The sequence below is a fragment of the Lithobates pipiens genome, unplaced genomic scaffold (assembly GCF_037356315.1).
Source record: "Lithobates pipiens isolate NorthernLeopardFrog02 unplaced genomic scaffold, aLitPip1_a1.2 Scaffold_8, whole genome shotgun sequence".
In the NCBI taxonomy this organism is placed as follows: Eukaryota; Metazoa; Chordata; class Amphibia; order Anura; family Ranidae; genus Lithobates; species Lithobates pipiens.
Genome location: NW_027507903.1, coordinates 509,492,503 through 509,517,294, shown reverse-complemented (window position 1 = coordinate 509,517,294; position 24,792 = coordinate 509,492,503). Strand labels below are relative to the sequence as shown.

The window sequence follows — 24,792 nt, the reverse complement described above, 5'->3', positions numbered from 1 at the left end:
AAAGTCACCTGGTTGTATCCAGGATGGTAAATATGTGTGTCCTAGATTCAGGCTTTATGCAGACTTTTACAATTAGAGGGGAAGAGTTAATGAGCCCAGCTGAAGTAAATGGGCTCATTAAGACCTCTACAAAAAACCCCAGCATGCTTAGGGAGATGCTCCATCCTGGAACCAGTTTTGTGTGTATAGACTGGGGAGTCTGAGATCTGTTCTGTGCGGTGAGTTAACGCCTGTGTGGCAAACCCCTACAATAGAGACAGGGACTGGGGCAGCACAAGGCTGCACCCAGTTGTTAGACAGGGAGTCTACGTGTGTAGTTAGAGGTCAAGCTGACCAGGATTTATTTTCTTGTTTTATTTTGTTTGGCTGTTATATGTATCACTGCATGTAGCCTAAATAAACCGGATCTTTTGTTTTTTGAACCTACACCGCTGTCTGCTGTGCCTGACTTTGTGTTGTGAACCCATCCAGGGGGTCACACACACCCGCTGCCGAGCTAACCCCCCACAAGTATGTAAATATGTACTCCATGGATTCCTCAGTACATTAACCCCTTCCCGCCGAGCGTACGCAGATGTGCGTCCTCAGCTTCCGGGGGGTATACCGGGATGATGCCCGCACCTGCAGGTACCTGTACTGTTTTTTTCAGCAGGCGATTGGCTATCCAGCCATAACAACCGATGCGGCTAAAAGCCGCTCGGCTGTTATGCCGGAGGAGCGGGAGGGGACGTCCCCCCCTTCCCGCCGCTGTTACCGGTGCTCCTGCTCGATCGGGAGCACCGATTCCATGACCGCTGCCTCCGGCTGCTGGGGAGGAACTGGAACGAAGCCGTAATCGGCTTCGTTCCAGTCTCCTCATAGTAAACACGGAAGCGACGTCATGACGTCACTCCCCGTTTACTCGGCTGCCAATGGCGCCGGTTTTAAAAATATATACGGTATTCAGAATCGCAGTTTTCAGCGATCTGAATACATTGAAGTGTAAAGGAGGGGTCGGGGGGTCTTTTAGACCCCCGATCCCTCCATAAAGAGTACCTGTCACCACCTATTACTGTCACAAGGGATGTTTGCATTCCTTGTGACAGCAATAAAAGTGATCAAATTATTATTTTTTTTTTAAAACAATTTAGTCATTTTAAAATAAATAAAAAAATTATTTTTAAAGAGCCCGCTGTCCCCACGAAGCAAAGAAAACGCATACTGAAGTCGCGCCCGCGTATGTAAATGGTGATCAAATCACACATGTGAGGTATCGCCGCGATCGTCAGTGCGAGAGCAATAATTCTAGCACTAGACCTCCTCTGTAACGCTAACCTGGTAACCGTAAAAAAAATTTAAAGCGTCGCCTATTGAGATTTTTAGGTACCGTACTTTGTCGTCAATCCACAAGTGCGTGCAATTATAAAGTGTGACATGTTTGGTATCTATTTACTCGGTGTAACATTATCTTTCACATTATGCAAAAAAATTGGGCTAATTTTACTGTTTTTTTTTTTTTTTTAAATTCATGAAAGTGTCCCTTTCCCAAAAAGTTGCGTTTAAAACACCGCTGCGCAAATACCGTGTGACATAAAATATTGCAACAATCGCCATTTTATTCTCTAGAGTCTCTGCTAAAAAAAAATATATATATATATATATATATATATATATATATATATATATATATATAATGTTTGGGAGTTCCAAGTAATTTTCTAGCAAAAAATATGGATTTTAACTTGTAAACACCAAATGCCAAAAATAGGCTTAGTCATGAAAGGGTTAATATCCTGCTTTGTAAAAGAATACTTAATTTTTAAGCCGCTTATTCTATTGCCCTCTCCTGTTGGTCCTGCAGATGTCAGGACGTACCAAGTATTGGATGCATGATCCTGGTAACTCAAAAACCAGCACTCGGCTTTGTTTACTACCCATGTATGTGCAGTACACACACTTTTACTCTCACAGCTGAGCTGCAAGAGAGAGCACTATCTAAGGGCTAATTCACACACACAGCTGCTGGAAAGGGGGAGATGTGCGAGATTCAGGACATCACGCCGTTCCCTTTCATTTCACTTTAGGATTTTATTTAAAGTGTACAAAAGTACACTTCATTGATATCATTGTACAGCTATGCATTGCTCTGCTGTACAGTGACATGCGATCCTGTATGGTACCTGCTGCATTGTAGCTCTGGGCTGCGTTGCAGTGTGAATGGGACATTCAGCCCATCTTTGGCTCCTTGGGTGTTCACAAAAGTGATTTTTCCAGTGTTAGCCCAGTTATGTTCTCATGGCATCCCTGTTGTGGGATACTTAGACGATATACTGTTGAGAGAACAGTTGATGAGGGCTTTGCTGGATAACGTCAATTGTTTTCTCTGTGTCTTTGCAGTTACCAGCATTTTGCAATGTAGTAAAATGAAAGTCAACGCACATACTATGAATTCAGCCTAAATCCGGATCAGATGGCCTTCTAACCATTTTCTCCAATGCAAAAAGAATAGCCAAAATGCCTGAAGCTAAAATATGTTTATCAAGAGACAAGATTGCTCCAATTGATCAAATTCCCTGTGCTGACAAGGTGTTCGGAACTCTTAGCCAGCCCACAGGCTTGAACTGCCATAAGAAGTCTCCAAAATACATGAAGAAAGGAATTTTCTGATTCCAAAGCCGGATTTCTGAGCCACCAAGGCAGCAATAACCACATCTTTGATGTCAACCAAATTGGCCTGTCCATAGAAAGAACCAACTTGTACCATGATGAGAGAACTCTGCATTGCAGAGGTCTGTAGGGAAATTGGGCAATTGCCTCAAAAAGTAGCCTACCATCGGCCCCAAGACTTACATGCCAAAATGGAGAGTCAGAGACTGAAGAGTTTGAACTGAAGATTAGAGAGTCTGAATCTTCTCCTGGGGAATGAACACACTGTCCTGAGATGCATCCAGAGCAGACCCACATACTAAAAGCTATGACTCGGTTCAAGAGATGATTTCTGAAGGTCCGGGATCCACTCAAAACACTAATTTCTGGACCGTCAGAGAAAAGTTTTCCAGAAAAGCCGTCACCAACTATTTCCTCGGCAGTATGTTGTCTAAGTATCCTACAATGGGCATGCCATGAGAGCACAAGGCTAATGCTGGAGAACCCACCCCAGCGTTACATGCAAATACTGGCCTTTTCTGTACAGTTCAAGCTTGTCCCCATCCCCTCCCTATTAGTCCTTTCATTTGGTAGCTGGCCTCAAAGACCAAAAGGGAGACTGGGCTGTCCTGTATAGGAAAAATTGTATTTTTGTACTCACCGTAAAATCTGACTGACACAGCTCCTTATTCTTGACCATAGGGTTGTTACGCCACCTTCAGGAGAGGACTAGACAGAACATGTTGCACATGTACAAAAAAAAGAACTTTCTAGTTCCGCCCAAGGGGCGGTCAGTAACAACCCCCCAGCCTGCAGCTTCAGTACGTCAACAAGCAGTATAACGTAAATCAATAGGAGGGGAGGGTGCTGTGACAGTCAGTTAACTTCAGAGAAAATGATTTTACGGTGAGTACAAAAATCCTACTTTCTCTTTCGTTCGCTGACTGACAGCTCCTTATTCTTGACCATAGGGACGTCCCCAAGCAGTGACATAACGTGGGGTGGGAAACAGCATAAACAAAACTTCACCCACAACCAGAAGTGCTCCCTAACAAGGGAGTCACCACCTTATCTAGCCGCATCAGAACTTGTGGCCAATAATGCAACAATGCATTATACTCAAAAGGTAACGGTATTTTCTTTTCAAAAAACAGAAAACTATACGGCCAAAACAGGCATCACCCGATGCGCTTACATCCACTTTGTAGAATTTGGTAAAGGTGTGAACGGACGACCAAGTCGACCCCTTACACACTTGAGTGATTGATGCTTGATGTCAGAAAGCCCAAGAGGTTCCAATTGCCCTGGTGGAATGGGCCGCGACAGGTAAGGGGGGCACTTGCCCCTTCAAGGCGTAGGCCTGGACCACAATCTGTCGGATCCACCAAGAAATGGTGGCCGACGAGACCGCCATACCTTTTATCGGACCAGCTACCAAAACAGAGTCTGACTTCCAAAAGGGAGCCGTGGCAGACAAATACACCCTTAGAGCCCGACCCATGTCCAAGGAATGAAGGGCCACCTCCTTAGGATGTGTCGGCTTAGGACACAGAGATGGTAACACAATCTCTTCATTGATGTGGAACGCCAAAACCACCTTCGTCTGACGCGTCTACCCAAGGATCTCTTGTCCGGGATACGAATTTCGGCACCTTTCCGATTGAGACGGGAGGCCAGGAGATCCACGTCTGGTGTGCCCCACCGCAGGCACAGTAGTCTGAACACCTCCGGACGCATCGCCCATTCTCCTCAGTCCAGCAACTGGCGACTTAGGTAGTCCGGCTGACAGTTTTCCACTCCCGGGATGTAAATGGCCGATACATGTCGCTCTGCCAACTGAAGTATGTGAGAGACCTCCCGTGCTTCTTTTTCCTCCTTGGTGATTGACATATGCCACCGCCGTGGCATTGTCTGACTGGATGCCCTTGTAGTCTCATTGACCATGTGGATAGGCACAGCCTGATCACTCGTAGCTCGAGCACACTGATCGGCAACTTGGATTCATACCCCAACCAGAGGCCATGGGTTGACTGTACTCCCAGTACTCCACCCCAGCCGGTCAGGCAGGCGTCCGTTGTGATCACTGTCCAATGTAGAGGTAGGAACGACTGCCCGGACCGGGAGTGCCTGACTGACTGGTTCACCCAAATCTGCCGATCTAGGGACAATGGAGATCTGTCCCATTTTGTCAAGATCTCCCTCTCTAAGACACTCGTTTGAAACTGGACGTACGGTACTGCCGAAGGAGGCCATCATGAGTCCCAGGACTCGCATGCAGAAGTGTAGCGATGACCACCTGCGGTTCATCAATAGTTTTACTGCGGCTCTGAGAGTCTCCCTTCAGACAAATTGCAGAAACACTCTCGCTTTCATGGAGTCCAGCAGTAAGCCTAGGTACTCCAAATGCTGAGTCTGTATAAGCACCGACTTTTTTAGGTTCAACAGCCACCCAAAATCTTGCAGGGCTTGCATGGTGATCTTCACATCCTCCTTTAATTCTGAGGCAGAAGAGGCTCTCAGGAGGAGATCGTCTAGGTAACCTACGATTGCAAACAACACCAAAATTGGAGCCAATACCTTGGTAAAGACTCGGGGTGCTGATGCCAAGCCAAAAGGGAGAGCCACAAACTGGTAGAGGGCATCCCTAACTGCAAATCGCAGAAACCTCTAAAGCTGGAGGGCATATGGTTATGTGCAGGTATGCATCCTGGATGTCCAAAGACACCAGGGAGTCCCCTTGATGGAGTGAAGCGACTACTGAGGGAACTGATTCCATTCTGAACCTTTGTACTTTCACAAAGCAGTTGAGGGCTTTTAGGTCCAAGATTGTAGTCCCAAAAAAGGAAAAGGTACGTCCAAACAGATTGGAGTAGAACCCCTGAAAACTTTCTGACTCCGGAACAGGTACTATCACCCCTCGACTTAGCAGGTCCCTTACCGCCCCCATGAGGGCCTCCCAGCGAGTCGGGAGTAAGGGTATGCTGGAAGGGAAGAATCTCTTCGGTGGCCAAGAGAGGAACTCTATCTTGTAGCCAGAGGAAATCAGTTTGCAGAACCATTGGTGGGACAGCCGAGCTGCAAACTCCCGAAGGCAACCCCCCACCCGTGAGACGGGCGGGGGAAAACCTTCATGCAGTAGCAATTTTGCTTGCAGGCTTGTTAGGCTTGCGGTTCCAGGGATGCTTTTGTCCCTCAGAGGTCGTCCTGTCGGACTGGGGACGTTTACCCGAAGACCCGGTCAGACGAAAAAGCCGCTTATGAGCGGAAAATGAGGGCCCTTGCCTACGGCGTGGCTCCTTAGTCTTCCTGGTCTGTGGGAGTAAGGTACTCTACCCACCTGTGGCATTCATAAAGATGTCATTCAACGAGGCTCCAAAGAGCTGCTCACCAAGGCAGGGAAGATCCATCAGGGCTTTTTTAGATGCCTGGTCTGCAGACCAGCATTTTAGCCAAATCAGGCTCCTCAGCACCACTGCTGACCCTAAGCCCTGGATAATAGAGGGAGGGTATCTAGGGCCACGTCACAAATGTTCTTAAGGCTGTGCACTAACTGGTCTGCTTTTTCCATGCAGACAGGAGAAGCCTGTTGCTCCCCCAATTTGCGGAGCAAAAGTTTTGCCCATTCAGTAAGTGTCTGCGACACAAGTGCAGAGGCCAGTACTGTTCGCATTGCTGACCCCACAACCATAAACAAGGAACGGGCCACTGCCTTGGCCTTCCTGTCCATGGGGTCCTTAAACGCAGGAGTCCCTTCTACCGGGATCGTGGTTATTTTATTTAACATGGATACTGGGAGGTCCATGCCCGGAGCGCCGACCATTTTTTAAGAAGGCTCTCCTCAAAGGGGTAACACACCACCATACTTTTTGGGACCGAAAAGGTCCGTTGCGGTCTACCCCATTCCTTGTATATGAACTTATCGAAATAAGTCAGATACGGAAACACCTTAGGTGTATGGACTGGCTTTTACGGGACCCAAAAGGGACCGCTACATAAGCGGAGGGATCTGCTGTATCCTGAATCTTCAGGGTATCATGCACAGCTGTTATAAGTGCTCCAATTAGCGCTTTGTCGCGCGCGGACCTGGACACATCCTCACTGTCCGATCAGTCCTGGTTAGCATTATCTGAAACGACAGAGCATGGGCCACCAGTCTCAGTGGGGCCCGAGTCTGCGCCAGAGCTCTCCCCTGAGGAAGGGGGGCAGGGGCCACCTTTTACCACCTTTGCGCCTCCATCCTGACAACAAACGTATCAAGGACCACCGACAAAGAGTCCTGTTTGCAGACGAGCCGGTTACATTTGCTGGGAGTTCGGGGGAAGAAACACCAGTCTCTGAAGCCATGCTGACCCACCCTGTCTGCCACCTGTTGGGGACTTAGGACAGGTGTATAGTACCACCCTCCTAGTTGCTGCAGGCTGAGGGGCCCCCACCGCAGGACTCACCACCCCGACCGAGTTCTGCGCCATTTAGCTAGTAGTGCCTGTGTCAGCTCCCAGGTGTCTGAGTGAAAAAAACAAAACACTGTTCTGAGCCTCAGGGACCAGCGCTGGTCATAAAAATCGTACTGGGATACAGCAAAATGGCTGTCCAGTATAAAGGACATAATCACAGGGAAAATGGCCGCTGAACTACAGTAAAATGGTTCCTGACCATGCTTCTCACTGAGTCACAATAAACATGGCTGCCAAACAACTCTACACAGAGAGGGACAGTGAAAAAAGACAGAGAAAATGGCGGCAGAACAGCGCTATGGCGATCAGCATGTGCAGACCTCCAGACACCCAACGGGGAGACAACAGACACCAAGGGACACAGCCAGCCAGTGCAGCCCCCCAGGGGACCCCTATCATATGGCGCACACACACACCACTCAGCAGCCCATGCAGCATTCCCCATGGGGGGGAGAGATAGAGACAGGGAGAGAAGAGAGGGACCCCCGAATCGACCTCCCAGGGAATGCCCAGCTGCTCAGCCCCATTGAGGCAGGGAGAGCTATACTTACCATCTGGACGAGCTGGGGACATTCCATCACAGACCCACTCCTGACCACGGCACACTGCGACTCAGACATCAGTAGCCCGGTCATGTGTGTGCCCCGGAGCATTGCGCTCACCGGCCGCCCCTGGAGCCTGAGGGGCACGTCGTGGCCAACCCAGCGTGTAGCTATGGTCTGCACATGCTCGATGGCCAGTCTGGGGAGACTACAAGGATAAGGATATCCAGCCTGTCACCCAGCCGGCTGTTGATAGTAGCTCACAGGATCTTAATCTTGCGCAAAAGTCAAACTTCGGCAAAAAAATCCCAGGATCAATGGTCCCCCAGGGTTCCTAGGTCCATCTCCTTCACTAGGCAGAAAAAAAACTGAAGCTGCAGGAAGCAGGCTGGGGGTTGTTACTGAAGGGACCGCCCCTTGGGCAGAACTAGAAAGTTCTGTTTTTTTTTGTACATGTGTAACTTGTAATGTTCTGCTTAGTCCTCTCCTGAAGGTGGAGTAACAACCCTATGGTCAAGAATAAGGAGCTGGGTCAGTCAGTGAATGAAAAAGAAAGTAGATTTGCATATAACTTCAACAGGCTTTAAAGCGGTATTAATCCCAAAACTAAAAATATAATATACTATAACTTGACAATTATTAGATGTGGTGGCTACACTTTAATGGCAACTAACACTTTATAATCAGTTACAGCAAACTGTTGTTTTTCTTTTGTTGAACTGGCCAAGATTCAAACCATCTATGGGCAGGCTAAATATACCCAAGTCGACCATGCTGATGGGGAAATTGAGCAATTTTCTTTCCTGCAACCTGTGGTTGCAAGGAAGAACTCTCCTACCATCCATGGCCTGTCTTAGTTCCATTCCTGCAAACTGATATAGCTGGAAAAAAACGGTTGCTCTTTAAAAAAACAGACTTATTGGCTGGATCACCAGACGAAAATAGAGGAAAGAAATCTTAAGAAAGAAACGCAATGCAGACATCACATCTAAAAATTGGTAAGTTGCAGTATAATAAAGGTTTGCTTTTGGGTTTAATACTGCTTTAAAGGAGAATTACAGGCAAAGATCTTTCCTGAGACATATTTCCAGCTGACAGCAGACTAAAGCCCGTTGTAGGCTGATGTCACTCAGTTGGTCCTGGCTCGGAAAAGCTCCCAACTTAACAATCGGGATCCACCCTGATGCCTGGACCAGCAGGTGGCTCAGAATATATATAAGAATATATATTGGCCTAAACGGATGAAGAAATTTGTTTTTTAAAAACATTTTTGAGGATATTATAGCAAAAAGTAAAAAACTGTTTTTGTTTTTTTTCAAATTTGTCACTTTGTGTATAGCGCAAAAAATAAAAACCGAAGAGATGATCAAATAGCAGCAAAAGAAAGCTCTATTTGCGGGAAAAAAGGACGCAAATTTAGTTTGGGTACAGCATTGCATGACCGCGCAATTACCAGTTAAAGCGACGCCGTGTCAAATTGTAAAAAGTGCTCTGGTCAGCAAGGGAGTAAAACCTTCCAGGGCTGAAGCGGTTAAAGGAAACCAAAAGCAATAAGCAGTTTAGGTTTTTATGGCAGGTTATTCAACATACAGAAATGATTTCAAAAGTTAATTTAAAACTGCCTTACTTTATTTCTTTTTCAATCTGCTGCAATTCTCTATTCAGTCTTCCAAAACCTTGTTTTACAGTCTTCAGTTCAGATTCAGTGTCAGCAAGTTGGTCTTTTTGACTGTTGGTTTCCATATGTTTTTCATTTAAGTCTCCATATAAATTCTCCAATTTGTTTTCATTGTAAAAAAGCTGAAAAAGCTGGAGATGTTGTTTACTTTTAAGAAGTTCCTGGCGAAGCCTTTTATAACGATCAGCCTATATTTAAAAAATAAAAATAAATTTATATATATACACACACATTCAAATATGTTTATATAGAGACAGCGAGATGAAGAGAGAGGCAATAGTGCCAATTTCAATCCCAATTAAGTCTTTAAAGCAGAACTTAATTAACATTGACGATTTTTAATCCTTATGTTGCTAGCACTAGTAAATAGATAGGGAAACGCATCACATTTACCTATTTTCAACTTTTTTTATTTTTTCACATTTCAGTTACTTTCTGGATTTCAGGCCTAGGCAAATTATGTCATACATCGCAGAAGCAGGAAGAAAGGAGAGTTTTCTCAGTTAAGCACATGAACCTGATGTCTAAGCTAAGGACTGATGGATTCATAGTTTCATAGTTTGTAAAGTTGAATAAAGACACCAGTCCATCCAGTTCAACCTAAGTGAGTGTCTACCCCTATCCCTGTACATTGCACACCCACATTGGTCCCTACCCTCAAGGAGCCCACAATCTAAGGTCCCCATTCATATACTAGGGCCAATTTTGGACAGAAGCCAATTAACCTACCTGCATGTCTTTGGAGGAAGTAAATACTGCCATTATTCAAGATGGCCAAGGCCAGAAATGCTAGAGGGTGTTTTTCAAAGTGGTTTCTTAGCTAAATAAAGCATGGAGACATAAATGGATGGGTGGGGCCAGGCAGGAGACCGAGAGGGCGCTGACAGGGAGGAAGGATAGGGTGAGTGGAAGAGAAGCGAGCAGAGAGCAGGCAGCCTATCACAGAGGGAGGCACTTTGATCAGGGCAGAGCTGACCTGGTTATCCGGGTCTGTATAGAGGGGGCATAGCAAGAAGTGGTAGGGTTAGGGTTTTTTTTTTTTTTTTACAGTTTTACAGAGGGGGGTTTTACAGAGGGGCGCTGTGCTATGTAATCTGCTTTAAAGGGACCAGAATATATATATTTTTGGGGGGTTATCAAATGCTTTAATCTAATTTTGTTGAAAAATTTTAAATTTTAAATACAAAATATCAAAACACCAGACATAAGCCCTGACCATCTGGGGCAAGAACAAAAAAAAAACAAAAAAACACACCAATATTACATCCAGTGCCTTGCAAAATAGGATTTTTGTACGCTCCGTAAAATCCTTTTCTCTGAAGTTCACTGACTGACACAGCTCCATTAATCTTGACCGTAGGGTTATTATGCCACCTTCAGGAGAGGACAAGGCTGAACATGCAATACATGTGAAAAAACAGAACTTTACAGTTTCGTCCAAGGGGCGGTCCCTCTGGTAATAACCCCTCAGCCTGCTTCCTGCAGCTCAGTACGTCAACAAGCAGTATAACGTAAACCAATAGGAAGGTAGGGTGCTGTGTCAGTCAGTGAACTTCAGAGAAAAGGATTTTATGGTGAGTACAAAAATCCTATTTCTCTTTCGTTCACTGACAGACACAGCTCCATTAATCTTGACCGTAGGGACGTCCCCAATCAGTGTTATAACGAGGGGTGGGAACAGCAAAAAAACGTCATCCACAACCAACGGTGTTCCCTAACAGGGGAGTCACCACCCACCGGGCTGCAAACTCCCAAAGGTGACTCCCACCAGAGAGACGGTCGGGGGGAAAACCTTCATGCGGTAGCACTTTTGCTCGCAGGCTTGTGGTTCCAGGCACACATTTGTCCCTCAGCGGTCGTCCTGTCTGACTGGGAGCGTTTAGCCAAAGTCCCAGACGGACGAAAAAACCTCTTGAGTGGAAAATTAGGGCCCTTGCTTGTGGCGTGGCACCTTAGTCTTCCTGGCCTGTGGGAGCAAGGTACTTTTCCCACCTGTGACATTCTTAACCACTAGACACCCGGCTGTACCCGAATGACGGCTTCAGCGCGGATGTCAATTCCCGGGAGGCCGTCATACGACGGCCTCCCCTTCCCTTCTCTCCCCTTACTTCCCTTGGACACAGCCAATCAGAGATCGCTGTAAATGGCCACAGAGACCGCGTGTGAGGAGAGAGAATCTGCAGTATTTGTGTGATAATACACAACAGTGCCCAAACAGTGCCCCACCAGTGACAATCAGTGCCCACCTGTCTGCCATCCGTGATCAGTGTCCATCTGCACATCTTCACAATCAGTGCACATCTGTGCCACCTCATCAGTGCACATCTGTGCAATCAGTGCCCACCTGTTATCATCAGTGCCACCTCATCACCACCAGCAACCATGTCCAAAAGAGGCTTTTCCACCGAGGAGGCATACCAAATACTTTCCCAGGCCGACGAGAGCAACGAGGAGCTCTCTTTTTCGGATTCCCCTTCAGACTCCTATTCTCAGTCGGACATATATTATGAGCCAGACCTCGGTATTGGAACACTGAGTGACTCAGAGGAGGAAAATAATCGGCCCGCCAAACGAAGGAGTTCTGGTGAGGAGGCAGTGGCATTCACCAGCACCGCAGTGCCATCCACCAGCAACACAGTACCTTGGCAAGAAAGGCCAAGGACCCATGCCAGTCTTCCCTATGCCCTTCAGAACCCCTTGTGGCTTCCTCCTAATTCAGGAGAAGCCAACATTCCCCCTTTCACTGCCCAGCCAGGAGTCCAGGTGGACACGGAGAATATATAATACATTTTTTTTATTTCATTTTTACCGAGGACAATTGTGGCCCTGTGCAAACTTTATGCCCAGCAATTTATCTTAAATAATCCAACGTCCTACTATGCCCGCACCTACGAGTGTAGAGACCTAACAGTGGAGGAGTTGAAGGTTTTTTTAGGCATCACATTTAATATGGAACTCAAAAAATAAAAACACTTTGATGTCCTATTGGTCAACCCCTCCACCACATGCCACAATCTTCTCCAAGGTAATTCCCAGAAACGGATACCTCATGATAATGAGGTTCCTTCATTTCAATGACAATACCCAGTGCCTTCCCCAAAATGACCCAAATTATGACAGGCTTTTCAAAATTAGGCCACTTCTAAATTATTTAAGTATTCCCCCAGCTGTTTACCTCGGACCAAAACATGTGTGGATAAGTCCCTTGTTAAATTTAGTGTCAGGCTTAAAATCAAACAATTTATTCCCAGCAAAAGGGCCCGCTATGGAGTGAAGGTATACAAATTATGTGACCGAGTCACATGGTACATATATGCCTTCAAAGTGTATGAAGGGAAGGACACCCAGCTGCAACCCCCCAATTGCCCAGACTACTTGGGATCAAGCAGGAAAAGTGTTTGGGACCTCATATACCCCCTACTGGAGAAAGGCTACAATTTATACGTAGATAACTTCTACACATCTCTGCCCCTGTTCCACAACCTTCACCAGATGAAGACCCCAGCATGTGGCACCATAAAAAAAAAAAAGACTTTGAGGCTTTCCTAAAAGTCTTCTCAATTTCTTATTGACAAAAGGAGAAACGGCAAGTCTGCGAGACAAGGAGATTTTGGCAGTGAAGTGGAAGGATAAAAGGGATGTCTACATGTTATCGTCAATTCACAATGATACCTTCGTAGAAATCCCCAGAAGGAATGGCCCCATATTAAAACCTAAATGCATCTATGATTATAATTTGTACATGGGGGGAGTCGATTTCAGTGACCAATGACCTGGAACCATACCTTGCTAGCAGCATCAGTATGTCAACAAGCAGTATTACGTAAAGATAAAAGGAGGGGCGGGTGCTGTGTCGGTCGGTGAATTACAGAGAAAAGGATTTTACAGCGAGTACAAAAAAATCCTATTTTCTCTTATATTTACCGACCGACACAGCTCCTCTCTGTAACAAATGGGACGTCCCCAAGCAGTGCCAAAACAAGGGGTGGGAAAAACAGCATAAAACTTCATCCACCATGGCAAGTGGGAACTAGAGAAACTAAACCCACAAAAAAACAGCAGTTGCGTGGAAAACCACCACAAAAAAAGCAGGGTATCCTCAACAGGAGTGATCCCTAAGACTGCACCAAACTGCGGAAGTAATGCAACAGTGCATTAACATAACAGTACTGCGTTTTTATCGAAAAACCAGGAAAATATATCTATTGCATATTCAATTGCAACTACACGGCTGCCTGAAAAACTTTGCGGCCAAAACAGGCATCAGCCAATGCACTGATGTCTACCTTATAAACCTTGGTAAACGCGTGGACAGACGACCAGGTCGCTGCCTTACACACCTGAGCGACCAACGCTTGGTGTCGGAAGGCCCAAGACGTTCCGATTGCTCTTGTGGAGTGGGCTTGTACTACAATCTGTCTTATCCACCTGGAAATGGTGGCAGACGAGACCACCATGCCTTTCTTTGGACCAGCCACCGAAACAAACAGTGAGTCTGACTTCCGAAAGGGAGCCGTGGCAGACAAATACACTTTCAGAGCCCTAACCACGTCCAGAGTGTGAAGGGCCACCTCGTTAGGGTGCTTCGGCTTAGGACACAGAGATGGTAATACAATGTCCTCATTGATATGAAAAGCCGAGACGGTTGCGGACGCAACACCACCTTATCCCTGTGGATAACCAGATAGGGCGACTTGCAGGACAAGGCCGCCAGTTCCAAAACTCTCCTGGCCGATGTGATGGCCATTAGAAAGACCACTTTCTGGGAAATAGCAACAGGGGAATCTCCCTGATATTTTCAAACGGCGGTTTTTGAAGTGCAGACAACACCAGGTTCGAATCCCATGGAGGTAACAGTTGACGCACCGGAGGGACTACGTGTCGTGCCCCCTGAACGAAGGTACTCACCAAGGAGTGCGATGCCAGGGGTCGTTGAAAAAAGACAGCCAAGGCTGAGATTTGCCCTTTCATGGTGCTTAATGCCAATCTCTGGTAAACTCCTTGCTGGAGAAACAGCAGGATCCTAGATATGGAAAAGGAGCACGGATACCATCCTTTCTCCTCACAAATGGAGATGTAGGCCTTCCAGGTACAATGTTATATCTTCCGAGAAGTTTATTTCCGTGCTCTCAACATAGTTGGAATCACCGAGTCCAAAAGACCCCGGTTCCTCAACAACTGGCTCTCAATAGCCATGCCGTTAAAGCCAGTGATGGTAAAGCAGGATGGAGAATTGGACCTTGAGACAGGAGGTCCTCTCGCAACGGCAGTCGCCAAGGACCGTCTGCCACCAGATGCACCAGGTCTGCATACCAAGGACGCTGAGGCCACCAGGCAACCAGTATTACCGGGATCCCCTCGGCTTACACTCTGCGAATCAGACGTGGCAACAGTTTCAGTGGAGGAAAGGTGTAGATCAGCTGGTACTGATCCCACGGAGCCACCAGCGCGTCTGGCGCGTCGGCCCACGGATCTCTTGTCCTGGACACGAATCTTGGCACCTTCCGATTGAGACGGGAGGCCAGTAGACCCACATCTGGTGTGCCCCACTTCAGGCACATCAACCTGAATATCTCCGGATGCAATGCACATTCTCCTGGGTCCAGCATCTGATGCTTCAGCACCACAGTTGACACTGAGGCCCTGGATAACAGATGGAGAGTATCCAGGGCCGCGTCACAGACGTACTTAAGGCCTTGCACTAGTTGGTCTGCTAGTTCCACGCAGACAGGGGAAACCTGTTGCTCTTCCAATTCGTGGCACAAAAGTTTTGCCCACTCAGTCAATGTCTGCGACATAAGTGCGGATGCCAGTACAAGTCGCACGTCAGACCCCACAACCGTAAACAAGGAACGAGCCACCGCCTCGGCCTTCCTGTCCGTGGGATCCTTGAATGCAGGAGTCCCCTCAACCGGGATCCTGGTTACTTTATTTAACCTGGATACTGGGGGGTCCATGACCGGAGTAGCCGACCATTTCTTGAGAAGGCTTTCCTCAAAGGGGTAACGCACCGCCATGTATTTGGGGATCAAAAAGGTCCGTTGTGGGCGACCCCATTCCTTGTAAATGAACTCGTCAAAATAAGTCAGATACAGGAACACCTTAGGTGAACGTGCTGGCTTGCGGAACCCAAAAGGGACCGGTACATCAGCAGAGGAATCCACTAGATCTTGAATCTTCAGGGTATCACGCACAGCTGTGATAAATGCTCCAACAAGCTCTTTATCGCGCCCGGACCCGGACGGGGACTCATCCTCACTGTCTGAACGGTCCTGGTCAGCGTCGTCTGACAAGACAGAGCAGGGGTCACCAGCCTCAGCAGGACCCGAGTCTGAGTCTGGGAGGGGGGGGGGGGGGGGGGGGAGCAGGGGCCGCTTTTTAGCACCTTTCTTACCACGCACCGCCTCCATCTTGGCAACTAACGAATTGAGGACCGCCGTCAGGGTGTCCATGGGAACTGCGCAGCCCGCAGGTGACCCGGTTGCAATTGCCTGGATTTCAGGGGAAGAAACACCGGTTTCTGAAGCCATGCTGACCCTACCCTGTCTGCCACCTGAAGGAGACTTAGGACAGTGACAGTCCCACCCTCCTTGCTGCCGCTGACTGAGAGGTTCTAACCCGCCGGACTCACCACCTTGAGGAGTTCCACGCTGTTCACAGCAGTGCCTGTAGACCCTTAGTGTTCCTAGGTGCAGAGGAAACCAAAACTGTGCTGGTGGCAGTCCGTCAGAACGATCGTTAAAACGATCTGAAAAAACATGCTCAGACTACATAGAAAGGCCACCCAGCGTCCAGTAACGACAAAAAGGAAGCGGAGAGCACATGTAGCTGCTGCTGGAGAACACTGAAACATGCTCAGGCTTCTAGAAAATGGCCGCCAGTGTCCTGCATAGGAAAGCACTGGGAAAATGGCTGCTAGAAACCCAGAAGACATGCTGCCCTCGCCCACCCTAAAATGGTTGCCAGCCAGCTCCATGAGGGACAGAGACAAAAATGTGGCAGAGACACAGCGCTGTACCAAAAACACAGCCAGACCTCACAGGCACCCCCCCTACATACATAGGATCGAGGCACCACCAGCCAGCCATCCCAGGTGAGTGCCCTCAGGGACACACACACACCGCTCAGTACCACGTGCAGCAGGGGGAGAAGGGGAGACCCCAGAGGGACCCCCGAATCGACCTCTCAGGGAATGCCCAGCTGCTCAGCCCAGCCGGGGCAGGGAGAGCTGGGAGACATTCCACTGTAGACCTTCTCCTGATCAGTACAGGGTAGGCTACTGGCCTCGGCATACTGTGACGCAGAAATAAGTAGCCCGGTCATATGTACGCCCCGGAGCATAAAAGCTCACCGACCACCCCTGGAGCTGAGGTATGTCATGGCCTGCGGAGCCGTAGCTGCGACCTGCACACGCTCGATGACCGGACTGCGGAGACTACAAGGATAAGGGTATCCAGCCTGTCACCCAGCCGGCTGTTGATAGTAGATCACAGGATCATTCATCTTGCACAAAAACCCAAGCTTCTGCGTAAAAAAGCACGGACCGATGGGCCCACAGGGTTCCTAGGTCCTTCGCCTTTGCTAGGCAAAATAAAACTAATGCTGCTTTACAGGGTGGGGGTTTGTAGCCTGAGGGACCTCCCTCCTGGGCGGAACTAAGAGTTCTGAGTGTTGTATTACAACTATGCTTAGTATTCTCTTAGTGATAAGGCTAACAACCCATTTGTTACAGAGAGGAGCTGTGTCGGTCGGTGAATATAAGAGAAACACATTTTTTTGTTTTCTCAATCCTAGATTAGGGTCTGGAGACTCAGAGGCTTCAAAGAGATTTGGGTGGGAGAAGCCTCTACCCCTGTCCCAATCTGTCCTGAATAAGGCCCTACTTCTGCCTGTAGGACTTACTGCCATTATGTCTCTGCCTATCGCACTGACCACACCACATGTTCCTGCCTACAACCAGGACCAATATTTTTGGCACTGCTGACAATTTCTCTGCCTGCACTGACTCTGGACTTTATATGGACAGTATTCCTGCCTGGAGAATTGTGTTCGCCTTTGCTGACCTCCTCCTCCTCCTGTGTACAACTGCGCTACTACAACCACAGGTAATCTTTTGTTTACGCTTTGCTCAGCATCATTTATTTTGGGGTGTAATTCTTGGTATGTGCATGCTATGTGTCCCTGAAACACCTGATGGTGTTCCTTGCATTTCATTTTGTATCTCTGTATGTGGCCAGGCTGTGTAGAAGTCTCATATGTGTGGTATCGCCATACTCAGGAGGAGTAGCAGAATGAATTTTGGGGTGTCATTTTTGCTATCTAAATGCTATCTGTTGGAGATATCTTATAAATGGACAACTTTGTGTAAAAAATAAATAAAAAAAAATAAAAAAATAAAAGTGGTTTCATTTTTTTTCCACATTTTCAAAAAACATCTGGAAAAAACAAACCATAGAAGATCATTATGCCTCACAGATTATACGTTGGGGTGTTAGCTTTCCAAAGTGGGGTCATTTTGTGGGCGTTTCCATTGTCCAGGGCCTTCAAAATTGTAATAGGTGGTTGAGAAATGTGATGTGTAATTTATGCTCCTAGAACACCTGACGGTGCTCCCTGCATGTTGGCCCTCTGTATGTGGCCAGTCAGTGAAAAAGTCCCACACATGTGGTATCGCTATACTCAGGAGTAGCAGAATGTATTTTGGGGTCTCATTTGTGGTATACACACACCACGTGAGAGAAATAAGCTATTACAAAGACAATTTTGTGGAAAAAAAACAAACAATATTAATTTTGCAAATAATTGTGGGAAAAAATTACAACTTCAAATAACTCACCATGCCTCTTACTAAATACCTTGAAATGTCTACTTTCCAAAAAGGGGTAATTTGGGGGGCATTTGTACTTTCCTGGCTTGTTAGGGTCTCAATAAATGAGATAGGCCACAAGTACATCAGATGTGATCTTTTTTTTTTTTTTTTTTTTATGATCTGCACCATAGCTTGTAGACTCTAAAACTTTCACACAGACCAAATAATTTCCACTCATTTTTGGTTATTTTTTAATAAAGATATGTAGCAGTATAAATTGTGGCCAAAAATTATGAAGAAAAATTACTAATTTGCAAAATTTTAATCACAGAAGTTAAGAAATATTCAATTATTTTTTCAAAATTTTGGGTGTTTTTTCATTTATAGCGCAAAAAATTAAAAACCCAGAGGTGATCAAATACCACCAAAAGAAAGCTCTATTTGTATGAAAAAGGGACAAAAAAAAAACATTTCGGTACAGTGTTGCATGATTAATTGTCAAAGTGCGAGCGCACTGAAAGCTGAAAATTGGTCTGAATAGGAGGGGGGTTTAAGTGCCCTGTAAGCAAGTGGTTAATAAGGTCACCCAACGAGGCTCCAAATCCGTCAAGGCTTTTTTGGATGCCTGGTCAGCAGACCAGTATTTTAGCGAAATCAGTCGCCGCAGCACCACTGCTGTCGCTGAAGCCCTGGAGAGTAAAGGAAGCATATTCAGGGCCGCGTCACAAATGTACTTAAGGCCATGCACTAACTGGTCTGCTAGTTCTACGCAGACAGGAGTAGCCTGCTGCTTCTCCAATTCAGGGTGCAAAAGTTTTGCCCATTCAGTAAGTGTCTGCGAGACAAGTGCTGTGGCCAGTACTGGTCGTATTGCTGACCCCACAACTGTAAACAAGAAACGGGCCACTGCCTCTGCCTTCCTGTTGGTAGGGTCCTTGAATGCAGTAGTTCCCTCTATCGGGATCGTGGTTACTTTGTTTAAGCTGGATACTAGGGGGCCCACGACCGGAGGAGCTGACCATTTTTTTAAAAAAGCTCTCCTCAAAGGGGTAGCGCACCGCCATTCTTTTAGGGACCGAGAAGGTCCGTTGCGGGCTTCCCCATTCCTTGTATATGAACTTATCGAAATAAGTCAAATACGGAAACACCTTTCAAGGACCGTCGTCAAAAGTGTCCAAAGGCACTGCGCCGTTCGTCAACGAGCCGGTTGCAATTGCAGGGAGTTCTGGGGAAGAAACACCAGTTTCTGAAACCATGCAGACCCTACCTGTCTGCCACCCTTGGGGACTTAGGACAGGTGCACAATCCCACCGTTCTAGCTGCTGCAGACTGAGGGGCCCCCACCGCAGGACTCACCACCCTGACCGAGTCCTGCGTCGTTAAGTTAGTCTATGTCCAGTATCAGCTCCCAGTTGTTCTGAGCAAAAAAAAAGCGCCGTCCTGAGCAGCAGGGACCAGCGCTGAGGATAAAAACCTTGCTGGGATACAACAAAATGGCCACCAACTGCCCTGAATAAGGGACATAATGACAAAGAAAATGGCCGCCGAGCTACAGAAAAATGGCAGACCATGCTTTCCACTGAGGCACACCAAAAATGGCTGACAAACAACTGTACACAGTGAAAGGACAGAGAAAATGGCGGCAGAACAGTGCTATGGCGATCAGCACATGCAGACCTCCAGACACCCAGCGGGGAGACCACAGACACCCAGCGCAGCCCCCAATCTAAGGTGAGAGCCTCCCAGGGGACCCCTGGCTACAGGTACACACACCGCTCAGCAGAGAAAGAGAGGGAGGAGAGGGACCCCCCAATTGACCTCCCAGGGAATGCCCAGCTGCTCAATTCCGCTGAGGCAGGAAGAGCTGTACTTACCATCCGGACGACCTGGGGACATCCCATCACAGACCCACTCTCAGAGCACTACGGGGTGGTTGCTGGCCACGGCACACTGTGACAAAGACATCGGTAGTCCGGTCATATGTTTTCCCCCGAAGCACTGCGCTCATCAGCTGCCCCTGGAGCCTGAGGGGCATGTCGTGGCCAAACCAGCGCGTAGCTAGGGTCTGCACACGCTCGATGGCCAGGCTGGGGAGACTACAAGGATCTAGATTATCCAGCCTGTCACCCAGCTGGCTGTTGATAGCAGATCACAGGATCTTAAAATCTTGCGCAAAAGGCAAACATTCAGTAAAAAATCCCAGGACTGATGGTCCCGCAGGGAGCCTAGGTCCTTCTCCTTCCCTAGGCAGAAAAAACTAAGCTGCAGGAAGCAGGCTGAGACCAAGGAACTCTGCAAACAAGTAAGGGACAATGTTGTTGAGAAGTACAAGTCAGGGTTAGGTTATAAAAAAATATCCAAATCTTTGAGGATCCCTAGGAGCACCATCAAATCTATCATAACCAAATGGAAAGAACAAGGCACAACAGTAAACCTGCCAAGAGACGGCCGCACACCAAAACTCACAGACTGGGCAAGGAGGGCATTAATCAGAGAGGCAGCACAGAAACCTAAAGGTAACCATGGAGGAGCTGCAGAGTTCCACAGCAGAGACTGGAGTATTGGTTCATAGGACGACAATAAGCCGTATGCTCCATAGAGTTGGGCTTTATGGCAGACTGTCCAGAAGAAAGCCATTACTTTCAGCAAAAAACATGGCACGTTTTGAGTTTGCAAAAAGGCGTGTGGGAGACTCCCATAACGTACGGAGGAAGGTGCTCTGGTCTGATGAGACTAAAATGTAACTTTTAAGCCATCAAAGAAAACGCTATATCTGGCGCAAACCCAACACATAAAATCACCCAAAGAACACCATCCCCACAGTGAAACGTGGTGGCGGCAGCATTGTGCTGTGGGGATGTTTTTCAGCCGTCGGGACTGGGAAACTGGTCAAAATTGAGTGAAAGATGGATGGTGCTAAATACAGGTAGGGATATTCTTGAGCAAAACCTGTACCACCTGTGTGTGATTTGAGGCTAGGACGGAGGTTCACTGCTGTCAACAAGAGTACACCCCTAAGTGAAAATTTGCAAATTGGGCCAAATTAGTCATTTTCCCTTCCAGGTGTCATGTGACTTGTTAATGTCAAGATCTCAGATGTGAATGGGGAGCAGGTGTGTTAAATTTGGTGTTATCACTCTCACTCCCTAATACTTGTCACTGGGAGTTTAACAAGGCACCTCATGGCACGAGCTCTCTGGGGATCTGAAAAAAAGAATTGTTGATCTACATAAAGATGGCCTAAGCTATAAGAAGATTGCCAAGACCCTGAAACTGAGCTGCAGCATGGTGGCCAAGACCATACAGTGGTTTAACAGGACAGGTTCCACTCAGAACAGGCCTCTACATGGTCAACCAAAGAAGTTGAGTGCACGTGCTCACCGTCATAGCCAGAGGTCGTCTTTGGGAAATAGACATATTAGTGCTGCCAGCATCGCTGCAAAGGTTGAAGGGGTGTGGGGGGGGGGTGGGTCAGCCTGTCAGTGCTCAGACCATACGCCGCACACACACTGCATCAAATTGGTCTGCGTGGCTGTCGTCCCAGAAGGAAGCTTCTTCTAAAGATGATGCACAAGAAAGCCTGCAAACAGTTTGCTGAAGACAAGCAGACTTTGGCCGCGTACACACACGCGGACTGTTCGCCCAACTTTGTCCGTCAAACAGTTTCGGCAAACAGTCCGCTCAAAATTAGCATGGACGGACATGGCCACACACGACGGACGAACAGTTTGCTGAAACCGTGCGCGATGACGTGAACGGCACGTACGACGGGACGAAAAATACGACGTCCTATACACTGCATTATAACTTTCGGCGTGTAAATCCTTTCTGAGCATGCGCGGAACTTAGTTTGACGAACAAGCCTACACACGAGCGGACTGTTCGCTGAAACAAGGTTTCAGCGGACAGTTTTTCGGAAATTCCGTAAAACCTTGTTCGTCAAACTGTCCGCTGAAACTGTCCGCTGAAAGCCCACACACGAGCGGACTGTCCGCCCAAACACTGTTCAGCGGACAAAGTTGGGCGAACAGTCCGCCCGTGTGTACGCGGCCTTAAGCCCCATACACACTATCAGTTTTTCTGCTGAGTTTTTCCTGCACTTTACCTAAACCATGTAGTGCAAAGGCCTGCCTGATAGGAGTTTCAATTTGTATGCAATCATGCAGGCCCTTGCACTACATGGTTTTGGTAAACCTGCAGAAAAACACAGCAGAAAAACTGATAATGTGTATGGGGCTTAAGGACATGGAGTACTGGAACCATGTTCTGTGGTCTGATGAGACCAAGATAAACTTACTTGTTTCAGATAGTGTCATGCACGTGTGGCGGCAACCAGGTGAGGAGTACAAAGACAAGTGTGTCTTGCCTACAGTCAAGCATGGTGGTGGGAGGGTCATGGTCTGGGGCGGCATGAGTGCTGCTGGCACTGGGGAGCTACAGTTCAGTAACCATGAATACCAACATGTACCGTGACATACTGAAGCAGAGCATGATCCCTCCCTTTGGAGACTGGGCCACAGGGCAGTAATCCAACATGATAAGGACCCCAAACACACCTCCAAGACTACCACTGCCTTGCTAAAGAAGCTAAGGGGTAAAGGTGATGGACTGGCCAAGCATGTCTCCAGAACTAAAACCTATTGGATCATCTGTGGGGCATCCTCAAAATGGTAGGTGGAGGAGGGCAAGGTCTCTAACATCCACCAGCCAACATGGCGTGGAAGAGGACTCCAGTGGCAACCTGTGAAGCTCTGGTGAACTCCATGCCCAAGAGGGTTAAGGCAGCGCTGTAAAATAATGGTGGCCACACAAAATATTGGCACTTTGGACCCAATTTGGACATTTTCACTTAGGGGTGTACTCACTTTTGTTGCCAGCAGTTTAGACATTAATGGCTGTGTTGAGTTATTTTGAAGGGACAGCAAATTGATACTGTTATATAAGTACACTCTCTACTGTACATTGTAGCAGGAGTTCTCCTTTAACCACTTGACTTCAAGAAGACTTACCCCCCTTCTTGACAGGGCCATTTTTTGGAATACAGCACTGCGTTAATTTAATTGACAATTGCAAGGTCGTGCGACACAGTACCCAAATAAAATGTATGCCCTTTTTTCCCCACAAATAAAGATTTCTTTTGGTGGTATTTGATCAACTCTGTGTTTATTTTTTGCGCCATTAACAAAAAAGGCCAACAATGTTGAAAACAAAATAAAAAATAAAAAAAACATGTCCAATCAAAAAAATGTCAATTTAGGCCAATATGTATTCTGCTACATATTTTTGTTAAAAAAAAAATCCCAATAAGCGTATATTGATTGGTCTGCGCAAAAGTTATAGCGTTTATAAACTATGGGATATGGCGATCAGCAACTTCTAGCGGCACTGCAATATTGTGGAGGACATTCTGACACTTTTTGGGAACCAGTGACACTAATACAGTGATCAGTGCTAAAAATATGCACCATCACTGTACTAATGACCCTGGCTGAGAAGGGGTTAATATCAGGGGCAATCAAAGGGTTGACTGTGTACCTAGCCAGTATTTTACTAAACAGTGGGAGGTGCTTTCACTAGGGGAAGACATAGATCCTACTCCCTGCTTTCTAAGGTATTTGATCATTTTCTAGTATGTGATGCATACTAGCACATTATGCCATTGCCAATGTCATTGCCTTGAAGGGAATTGTTTTGTTTTTCCCCAAGTCGGCAGTATACCACTGCTTTAATATGAAAATGGCTATATTATTGCTATATTATGTGTCTGGATCTATATTTAATCGAGTCTGTCAAGTTCTGATTTAATCCAGTAACAACACTGCTAAAGTACAGGCAGCGAGTTCTAATCTTAAAATCAATTATTTTGGTGTCATAAGAGACCTCATAAGAGCCCTTTTAGATCGTACACTCCAGTTGTATGCTGAACATCACAATCTGCTTACGAAGGCACTATGCACCATTCTTTGTCAACACTAAAGACCGCCACCCCTCCCCCTCAGTCATTCAGTAATATAGTGCCTAAAACTCACTGGCCAGTAAAGGCTTGAGCATTGGGAAACATAATGGTGTGCACAGGGTCAGCACACAGGCAGAGGGATATGTACATATTCATTTCGTTGGCACTCAGATAGGCACAAATATTACTTGGTCTTATTAAGCGTAAAAAGATTTTCTTTTTAATAGTATAAGGTTAAAAACATTTATGCGGCGTACACACGATCAGAATTCTCGTCGGAAAAAGCTCTGATGGTTTTTCCGACGGAATTCGGCTCAAGCTGTCTTGCCTACACACGGTCACATCAAATTCTGATAATTTATAATGTGGTGACGTACAAGACGTATGACGTGACTAGAAAAAGGAAGTTCAATAGCTAGTAGCCAATAGCTTCTGTCTCTCAGTTGAATCTGAGCATGCGTGATTTTTGTTGTTTTTGATGTCGGAATTGCATACACATGATCGGAATTACCGATAGAAAGTTTTTCCGTCGGGAAAATTGAGAACATGCTATCAATTTTTGGCTGGCGGAAATTCGGACAGCTAAATTCCGATGGAGCATACACACGGTCGCATTTTCCGATGAAAAGCTCTCATCTGTCTTTTTCTGGCCGGAATTAAATTCAAAATACTAACCACCACATACAAAGCCATTCACAACTCTGCCCCGAGCTACATCACCAATCTTG

At 46.9% G+C, this 24,792-nt stretch overlaps 1 protein-coding gene across 1 annotated transcript in view; it reads right to left on the bottom strand.

The window, feature by feature from the left end:
- The window catches only part of SMC1B (structural maintenance of chromosomes 1B), a 255,680-nt gene that overhangs the window by 178,621 nt on the left and 52,267 nt on the right, over positions 1–24,792 (bottom strand). The window contains exon 5 of the mRNA XM_077469356.1: positions 9,249–9,487. Within this exon, the coding sequence (XP_077325482.1) occupies positions 9,249–9,487 (239 nt within the window). The remainder of the gene's footprint in view (positions 1–9,248; positions 9,488–24,792) is intronic.